Raw genomic sequence first — 10,637 nt, 5'->3', positions numbered from 1 at the left:
TAGGAGGGAGACAATAACCGATAGTCACGACGAACAACAGAGTCGCAGCCAGATAAGTAAACGGGCCCGAGCGTCTTCCACCGAGGAGATGGAGCGATGCAATCAGCTCGTGTGTAGGAGTCAGGACGGACTTTCGCATCCCGAAGAGCCGTGAGAGACGGTGAAGGGAGGGGGGGCCTTCGTCCAGCAGTGGATCGACACGGCTGACGATAATGAAAAACCCGAGTCTCTGGGGTGTGTAAAGGAGTCCACAGGTTAGACGATTAATGACGCAAGGGAGAGCGGCCGACGAGCAACCTGAGACCCTGACGCCCCCGGGGTAATTCAATCGGGTGCCAATTTGCTCTGAAAAAAACCACACGGCATGGTAAATAGCGCTCGGCAAATCTCGCGCACGCGTGAAGTGCCCCGTTTGCTCGTCCATTCGTGCGTCCCCGATATTGTTTTCCATCTCCGCCCGTCCATCTCCAAAAACACGAGAGGAAAGAAACAGCGCGCAGTGGATCCGCTTTGGGCAAAAAGACCTTGCCCCCCGCGGCCTCTCCAGTCCGCGCGTCGGTCTGCGTCCGTCAGTCCGGATTTGTCTGCTTGTCCGTCCGTTTGTCAGGTTCAGCGGTCAGTTATCACCACCGCCCCCCTCTATTTACTCCCTGCCCTTTAAACCAGCAGCTGCGTTCTAATTGATTTTCCTCTCCCGTCCTCCTGCTCCGTGTGTCACGTCGTAAAGTAAAACACCCACACCGCAGGCGGAGCAACAAGAAAAATAAAATTATATAACGATGAACTCAAGCGAGGTGAGAAGCGACGGTCAACGGGAAGTCCTCCAACGATTGCCGAATTATCCCAATTTTCTTTATTCGGTGCTTCGAAACATTTGTTCCAAAATTGCCGACTGGTAGTGCCCAAGACGGCGGACGAGAGCCGTGAAATTCTTTCGTGGCATTTTATCTCTCTGGATCACGCAAATATGTACGGCGGCCAGGTCACCGTGGTAGCTGAATGTGGATAAACAGAGAATATCATTTTGTGGGGAATAAAACGAATGTGCTATGGAACATGAAAATAAATAGAAACAGTACCCATCTTCTCCACCTTATTTTGTATGGAGTTTGAAAAAAGCAGCAAGGCCACGATTGCATTTCTAATGTTGCGAGCCATACCATCGCAACTGGGTGGTAGCTGAGTCAAGTCTGCTTGTTCCACCAGAGTACGCGTACACGGTCACAACCACAGCTAGTTGATGGGCAGGTCCCGAGTGGTGGGGTAAATCGTGGGTACTCCAACCTCTTTCAATTCGTCTGGCCAACAGGGCTTCCCTAAAGCCGTCCCACAGGCCCTTGCACCAGCAGTGGCATGAGCAAGCCATTGCAGGGACACAACCTTTCCCATTCGCATTGCGGCATGAGTTCGTTGATTTTCGCAGATGGCAGCTGAGTTCGTCTGGTAATTAAGAGGTCTGACCCAGGTCACGAGCCCCTGCTCACAGTGCAAACTCTTGGCCGAAACCCATAATCCCCCCTAAATTCTCCAAGGTTCACTGGTTCTTGACTCCTGAGGTGGTTGTCTGGCTTGATCACCTGAATATGAAATTGTGGTTGTTGGTCTGCATCTAGATCAGCCATAGAATAGAAGGCTGCTACTGGGAAGCTAAGCAAGGCCGGGTCTGGTTGGTACTTGGGTGAGGAGACTGCACTGGGAATGCCAGTGACTGAGACATGGCAGTACAGCAAATCGATTATTGAATCCATCTGTGCGGAGCTACTGAATCATATTCCCTCATGTGTTCTGGGTTTTCTCCAGGTACTCTCGTATCCTCCCGTGAGTGGAATCGGCCAAACATCCGAATACAGGACCCTCCTGAAAACAGGTCGTGAGGTTCAGTGCGGCTTTCTTGGAAAAATTGGTTTTATTTTTACTTCTAGTATTATTTTAAAAAGTATAATGACACTTCATTAGGTGTGTAATGATACACTTACTTGCGTGAGGATCGGTGTTTTAATCTGTAGTATGCTTCATAATAAAGATTATTGGGTTAGAAGTAGTAATTAAATGGCGTTTTGTTTACGTGGTTCAGTGTCTCTGATCTCTGACCCACCTGGTCCAGTCACCTCTCGCTTCTGAGCTTGCTTTTAAGGACAGGCAAGGAATCTGCTCTTCTGGATTCCAAGGGTGGCATGTCTTGCAAATTAACAGTCCAAAAGCCTCGAGGAAGTATTCCTTATCACCACCACATCATTCGCATCATCGTCTGCTTCGCCTTGAGACTCACAGTGCATGCATCCCATTGTCATGCCTCTGACAATAGCTGCCCGAACCTGAAAGGCCACATGCTCCAACCTGGGCCTATTAGGGTGAACTATGTAGGCTTTTATTAAATCCAGTGTGCGCAGGGCAACCCACGTAGAGACTGGTTACAAAAGACGTTTGTTGTGTGCGATTGGCTGAGGTGCAGCAACTACAGAGCCTCCACGTAGGTCAACCTGACATAGGTGTTATAGGCTGCGGGGACACGTGGTGGGCAGACAATGTCAGCGCAGCAAAATCCAGTTATTTTATGTTTCGGTTTTGATACCGACAATTATGTAACAAAATAGTCTTCGTGTCTCTATCCCACTTTTCATTATCAGCGATGACCCAACCGCTGCTGAATGAAGGCCTCCCCGAACCTGTTACGATCTGATATGGTCTCTCACTGGCAACAATAGACCTCGCACCGGCACCAGAGATCATTCCACCGGACGTTCAATCGCGTGTGTTCCCTCCTTTGGCTGTGACTCCGTAATTCGTCTTGACAACCACCGAGTCTCTAATCTCGTGTCTGTTAAAGTGGAAAGTAAACAATTTCCCCACTTTACTGTACAATGTTTCACTCTTATCAGTCGACCTCTGTCATGGGAATTAGATTTTACAGTGTAATCACCATTTGTCATGGGTTTTAAACGCAATACCATTTTTTCTCTCTCTTGCAAATAATCGCATCACTGGTTCTTGGCAAACACAACCGCAACATGTTTTGGAAGCTGAACATTGCAGACATATTTTGTGACTTGTAAAAAATATATATTCTAAAAGACGAGGCAGATAGTGGTGGTGATGATGACTTTGGGCAGCAGCAACGACGATAACAAAATAATTATCTTGGTCCTGGCATTTTTCCCAAACATGTGGAGTCTTGCCTCTGTGGTCCTCTCTCGTCCACTCATTCCCGTTCTGGGGCCATCGCCTCCATGTCCAACTCAACAGTCATTCGCATCCGAGTCCACCACTTTGCAAGGTCAGCAGAGCTGACCTTGCCGGCCGGGTACGGGTAGCCGTTTGCGACCCTGGTGCGGCCGGGTACGGGTAGGCCGTGAGTCACTGGTGAGTCACCGTTTGTCACTCATATCGGGTAGGGTACGGGTACGGGTAGGGAACGGGTACCCGTACCCGGCTGGGTACGGGTACCCATTTGCAACCCTGGTGCGGCCGGGTACGGGTACGAGTAAGGAATCAAAGCCCGATAATTGATTCTTTACCCCAATTATCATATTTTTACTGGCAAATGAGGTCCCCATAGAATCAAAGCCCGTTTGCGACCTCTGTGATACGTCCTGCCTAGCCTACCGAGGCAGCTTTCTCTTCACGTGTCCGAGACGGGCACCACTTTCCATGAATTCGAACTGACATCACTCCGAGCCATCCAAGTTGACTTTCTTTCAGCTTGGACCACCAAGTGGTCATCCAAATTTAAGTCGTAAATATATATATAACAGTACAGTAACACCATAACAATATCGAACCTGGCAAGTTTAAGTCAGAATCTTACAAGGAACTTTCTGTCATAATAGGGGGACAAAAAAAATTCATCACAGGACTGTATAAACTTGTAAAAGCCACATTTTTTAGGTAACTCGGCACGGATGTTTGTCAGGCAATAATTTTTTTGTTTTTCAAGCTGTCCCATGTTCATGAAAGTATACTGAAGCATTTGTGACAAAGGGAATTTTGCCCTGGTGTCACATTTTTTGGCATCATCACCCGACTTATGATACGGCCAGAGGGTTTAATGCCACGACCCATGATACGAACCAGAGAGCATCATGCATGATCCATCATAGGGACAGAGGGTTTCATCCATGACCCATAATCAAGGCTGGCAGCATCGGGTTTGTCATGGTTTTAATCAAACCCGATCATCTCAGATGAGCAAAAATCTGGTTTTATTCGGTTTTATTGCCTGTTAATCTCCATAATTATAGCCCCCACCAAAGAGAAGACAAACAACACGTTCCGCTACGAGATGATGGTCAAAGGTCACAAGACACCGATGGATTATTGGCTATCCAATGGCAGTGAGTAGCCTGCGCTGCAAAAGATCGCCGTCAAGCTGTCCAGCATTGCCACGTCCAGTGCCGCATCCGAGAGAAACTCCTACACCACGGCCTTCGTTCACTCCGAGCTGAGTAACAGCCCGAGCGTGAAGTCGGTGGAGAAGGTCGTCGTCTTCACTAAGAGCAACATTCACGACTTCTTCTTGAGATGATCGAAGAGGACAGCGAACCCGATGACTCTGGTGCCGATTGACGACAACTTGGCTCGCCGGATTAAAACCATGGTTTGTTTTCGACAAAATCGGGTTTTTTAAAAATAAAACCAATAACCCGATCAAATTTGCAACGAAAAAAATCGGTTTTTTTCACCCTTGCCCATGATAGGGGCATAAGCCAGCTGCTGCTGCTCGCCACGAACAGCACTCGCCCCAACACTCTGTTACTACAGGGTTATAACACTGTGTTACTACAGGCTATAACACACACTGTGTTACTACAGGCTATAACACACACTGTGTTACTACAGGCTACAACACTCTGTTACTACAGGGTTATAACACACACTGTGTTACTACAGGGTTATAACACTGTGTTACTACAGGCTATAACACACACTGTGTTACTACAGGCTATAACACACACTGTGTTACTACAGGCTAACACACTGTGTTACTACAGGCTATAACACACTGTGTTACTACAGGCTACAACACACAGTGTTACTACAGGGTTATAACACTGTGTTACTACAGGCTACAACACACACTGTGTTACTACAGGCTATAACACACAGTGTTACTACAGGTTATAACACTGTGTTACTACAGGCTAACAAACACTGTGCTACTACAGGATACAACACACACTGTTACTACAGGCTATAACAGTGTTACTACAGGCTATAACACTGTGTTACTGCAGGCTATAACACAGTGTTACTACAGGCTACAACAAACACTGTGTTGCTACAGGGTTATAACACTGTGGTACTACAGGCTCTAACACACTGTGTTACTACAGGCTACAACACACAGTGTTACTAGAGGCTACAACACACTGTGTTACTGCAGGCTATAACACTGTGTTACTACAGTATACAACACACACTGTGCTACTGCAGGCTATAACACACACTGTGTTACTGCAGGCTATAACACACACTGTGTTACTACAGGCTACAACACACACTGTGTTACTACAGGCTATAACACACACACTGTGTTACTACAGGCGATAACACTGTGTTACTACAGGCTACAACACACACTGTGTTACTACAGGCTATAACAACACTGTGTTACTACAGGCTACAACACACACTGTGTTACTACAGGCTATAACAACACTGTGTTACTACAGGCTATAACACACTGTGTTACTACAGGCTATAACACACACTGTGTTACTACAGGGTTATAACACTGTGTTACTACAGGCTATAACACTGTGTTACTACAGGCTATAACACACACTGTGTTACTACAGGCTATAACACAGTGTTACTGCAGGCTATAACACACACTGTGTTACTACAGGCTACAACACAACACTGTGTTACTACAGGCTATAACACACACTGTGTTACTACAGGGTATAACACACACTGTGTTACTACAGGGTACAACACAACACTGTTACTACAGGGTATAACACACACTGTGTTACTACAGGGTACAACACAACACTGTTACTACAGGCTATAACACACACTGTGTTACTACAGGCTATAACACACACTGTGTTACTACTTACCCCAGGGTGCTGATGAAGCCGGTCACTGTCCCCTCGGCGTACAGGGAGACCACGTCCCCCACGTGCAGGAAGCTGGACATCTTGTCGGTCATCGTCTTGGCGCATAAATTGTGTCTCTGTGTCTGTGTTGTGTGTGTTGTGTTACACCTGTGTGTGTGTGTTACACCTGTGTGTGTTGTGTGTGTTGTGTTACACCTGTGTGTGTTGTGTTGTGTGTGTTGTGTTGTATATGTGGTGTGTGTTGTGTATGTGTGTGTTGTGTGTGTTGTATCTGTGTGTGTTGTGTCTCTGTGTGTGTTGTGTGTGTTGTGTCTGTATGTGTGTGTTGTGTCTGTGTATGTTGTGTATGTGTGTTGTGTGTGTTGTGTCTGTGTGTGTTGTGTCTGTGTGTGTGTTGTGCTGTCTGTGTGTGTTGTGTTTGATGTGTGTTGTGTGTGTTGTGTCTGTGTGTGTTGTGTTGTGTCTGTGTGTGTGTGTTGTGTGTGTTGTGTTACAGCCTGCACTGCTTATGCATTTGTCTGAGTTGATGTGTGCGTGTGTCTAAGAGTATCTTTGTAAGTTTGTGTGTGCGTGTATGTGCCTACGGATTGTGTCTATTGTGTATGCGTCAGAGTTTGTAGGCGAGTTTATGTACGCGTGTCTTTGTGTATGAACGTGTGATGTGTTTATGTGTCTGTCTGTGTTTCAGTGTCCGTGTCTATCTGTGTGTGTGTCTATCTGTGTGTGTCTATCTATCTGTGTGTCTATCTGTGTGTGTGTCTATCTGTGTGTGTGTCTTGGTGTGTGTGTCTATCTGTGTGTCTATCAGTGTCCGTGTCTATCTGTGTGTGTGTCTATCTGTGTGTCTATCTATTTGTGTGTCTATCTGTGCGTGTCTATCTGTGTGTGTGTCTTGGTGTGTGTGTCTATCTGTGTCCGTGTCTATCTGTGTGTGTCTTGGTGTGTGTGTCTATCTGTGTGTGTGTCTATCTGTGTCCGTGTCTATCTGTGTGTGTCTTGGTGTGTGTGTCTATCTGTGTGTGTGTCTATCTGTGTCCGTGTCTATCTGTGTGTGTGTCTTGGTGTGTGCTGCAGACACGGAAGGGAAGTCGCCAACATATCCCCGCCGCACTCTGCTCGACACTTGTAACGCGCCAACCCTCCCAGGCTGCGCGCGTGTGCTCATCCACAGTGCAGTCAACTATTCCGCGTGTGATTACTGCGTGTGCGTGTGTGTGTAGGATAGTGTGTAGGTTAGTGTGTAGGATAGTGTGTAGGATAGTGTGTAGGTTAGTGTGTAGGTTAGTGTGTGTATGGCACAGACGATACTAAGTACTGTAGTGAATGTACAGCGTGTCTTTGTACGGTGGTGTGGTCTATGTTAAAAATCTTACGTATAATACAATTCAACACTATAGCGAACGTATATACACTCACGTGTGTGTGGTCTATGGTGTTCTACTTCACACGTGTGTGTGTGTGCACGTGTGTGTGAACACGTGTGTGCGTGAACACGTGTGTGTGCGTGAACACGTGTGTGTGCGTGAACACGTGTGTGAGTGAGTATGCGAGTGTGTGAGTGTGCGTGTGAGTGAGTTAGAGTGAGTGTGTGTGAGTGAGTGAGAGTGAGTGCGAGTGAGTGAGTGTGCGAGTGAGTGTGAGTGAGTGTGTGTGCGAGTGAGTGTGTGCGAGTGAGTGTGTGCGAGTGTGTGTGAATGAGTGAGTGTGCGAGTGAGTGAGTAAGTGTGCGAGTGAGTGAGTCAGTGAGTGAGTGTGTGTGAGTGTGTGTGCGAGTGAGTGTGCGTGTGTGAGTGAGTGTGAGTGAGTGAGTGTGTGTCTGTGAGTGAGTGTGTGTCTGTGAGTGAGTGTCTGTGTGTGAGTGAGTGTGAGTGAGTGAGAGTGTGTGAGAGTGTGTGAGTGTGTGTGAGTGCGAGTGAGTGAGTGAGAGTGTGTGAGTGCGAGTGAGTGTGTGGGTGTGAGTGTGCGAGTGAGTGTGTGTCTGTGAGTGAGTGTCTGTGTGTGAGTGAGTGAGAGTGTGAGAGTGTGTGAGAGTGTGTGAGTGTGTGTGAGTGCGAGTGAGTGAGTGGGTGTGTGTGTGAGTGTGCGAGTGTGCGAGTGTGTGTGTGTGCAACTAAAGTCGTGAGTGATTCCGTTCACTGTACACACAACTTTCTCTCGCACACAACAAGACAACAACAACACCACCACCACACTCGCGCACACTTCCGTGAATGCGGCAGCAGCAGCATCAGTAGCAGCAGCAGCTGCTGCAGGGTCTCTGGTTGTGGTGGGAGGGATGCAGCAGCAGCAGCAGGAGGAGGAGGGCACCCCAACCAAACAGGCGAAGCAATTGGCTACCCCGAGCAAGCGGAGAAAGAGGTGGGGACGTCACTAAAACATTGGGCATTGCAGTTAACATCAGAATGAGACTTGTTGATGTCCCAGTAAGGGGACCGGGCTTGCCAGCAATTCAACAAATCACAATAGAGGATAGTGGAGTGAGATAGAGAAAAGTAAAGTCACGACTTTAATCAATAAAGAGGAATTCGCACCTTTATATATTTTTCTAAAAGTCCACGTTGCAGGCTTCGGCAAGGCAGCAAAACAACGCCAGTCCCAGACCGCACCAAGACAACACCGTGTCCCTCGATTGCATTGCCCGTTCTAATGTCTAGCATGGAGCCCTTGCTGCTAGTATCACAGTACTAAACATACACATAGGTGTGTAGCCTTTCTGGCAATAAAGCAGGGGGTGTCAAGATGCTCAAACACCAAATAGAAACCTTTTGCAAGGGGGCCGTCCATAAATGACGTCACGCGATTTTGGACGATTTTTGACCCCCCCCCCTCGTCACACGGCGTCACAAAGTCAGACCCCCCCCCTCAAATATGACGTCACAAAGCTCTGCCCCCCCCCCCCCCAAAACCATATTTCCATTTTGAAAATAGAATATGCTTCAAATCACTTTAAACTATTGTCATTGTAGTGCGTATTTAATTAATGTGGCGCTGCACTCTGATGTTTTAGGAGAAAACATTTATTAAAAATGAGGCGTTGGAAAGCTAAAATTTAGCATAAAATTCACTTGAAAATATTAAACGCCTAACTAAAACTGCAGATATTCAGAATATTATATTGAAATTATCTTATTATTATAAAATATTCAAAGTAATGATAACTATAAAAAAATACTTGAAACTTCGTAGTAGAACGAAGCAAAATGTAGAGTACAATTATAACAATCACATATTCATTCCACAGAATGAAAAGCCCTGGTAGAATCATTAGAATAAAAATGTTTAATAACAATCATTAACAAATGTACAAAATGTAAGCTTCTCCATTCTCCCATGGAGAAGCAAAGTGCTCCTTCATGGAATTAATAAAAGGTGACCTTAGTAAATTTAAATAATCAAATAGTTAATGATGAAAATCAATCAATATTAGTGTTGTTATAACAATTCTATATTTATTAAAAGTTGCGCATTTTGATGTGACGTCACATTTCTCACCCCCCCCCCCTCCTCGTCACACATCGTCACAAATGTCTGACCCCCCCTAGGTGCGTGACGTCATTTATGGACGGCCCCAAGGCATCAGGTCTGCATCAGCCACACGCGCAGTGCTTGTGGTGGTACACGCTCTGGTGATGTACGCGTTGTCTCTGAAGCCTTACTCTTTGGTGTTTTCGGTAAAGTCACGTAGGTAAAAAAAAGAGAAAATAAAAATAAATTAAATCACGACGTTTTGGAGGCAGTAATTTTGCTGTGACGGTGCCACCTGAAGACGGAAGCTTGTGTTGCCTCCGAAACGTCGTGATTTAATTTATTTTTATTTATTTTTTACCTACGTGACTTTACCGGAAAAAACCTAAGAGTATGGACCCTTGCAGTCACGAAAACTTCAAATCTAGAAGCGACAACCTTCTACGTGGTCGAGTACAAAGACAATGGGCGTATCAGAGCATTTATAACCTAAATATCGATAACACATCATTGGTAAGGTTCGTAGTTGCAAATGTGGCAGGTCTGAACGGCAATCTTCTAGTTGAGGATATTTTTTGAAAGAATATTTACTCGGTTTATTGTATGAATTCATTCTCTCGCTCATTCATTGTCATGATTCATGCATTCTACCGTGTTCATGTTAATTAACGAATGTGTTAACGAATACGTGGATGTACCAGTTGAGTGATTCACCGTAGTGAATATATACACTCATGTGTGTGTTCCTGGGCCTCCCCTAGGTTAACTCAGCCTCAAGTGGTGCGGTGTGTAAATATAATAACCAGGGAGACAAAGGCGGCCGGGCGTGGTGCTGGCCACCCCACCCCCTCTCGTGCCGTTCCGGCCTTCCCAGGTGCTCGCTTCGTATCAGTGGCCCCAAGTCAGTCAGTGCGACACGCGGTATCATTACCCGAACCTGGGATTAATTCGTGAAAACTCATCCGTTAGTTGACTCGTTAACTCTATCAGCCAATCGCTCATTCACACCGTTCGTTTACAGCAGCGCATCCATCACCGTTCACGACAACAACGTGGATGTTAATTGCACGTGAACTGTTGTGTGTGCTCATTCACGAATTGTTCACCGGA

The 10,637-nt window shown here is 46.3% G+C and overlaps 1 protein-coding gene across 1 annotated transcript in view; it reads right to left on the bottom strand.

Moving 5' to 3' along the window:
- LOC133356515 (inositol 1,4,5-trisphosphate receptor type 1-like) overlaps positions 1 to 8,060 on the bottom strand; it is a 75,130-nt gene extending 67,070 nt beyond the window's left edge. The window contains exon 1 of the mRNA XM_061574058.1: positions 6,063 to 8,060. Coding sequence (XP_061430042.1) covers positions 6,063 to 6,154 — 92 coding nt within the window. The 5' untranslated portion in view covers positions 6,155 to 8,060. The remainder of the gene's footprint in view (positions 1 to 6,062) is intronic.
- Positions 8,061 to 10,637: the final 2,577 nt, after the last annotated feature.

This window comes from Lethenteron reissneri, chromosome 54, assembly GCF_015708825.2.
Source record: "Lethenteron reissneri isolate LAM-NWPU_2019-01 chromosome 54, ASM1570882v1, whole genome shotgun sequence".
NCBI classification, from domain to species: Eukaryota; Metazoa; Chordata; class Hyperoartia; order Petromyzontiformes; family Petromyzontidae; genus Lethenteron; species Lethenteron reissneri.
The sequence above is the reverse complement of the archived record's forward strand: the minus strand, read 5'-3'. Positions and strand labels throughout refer to the sequence as shown.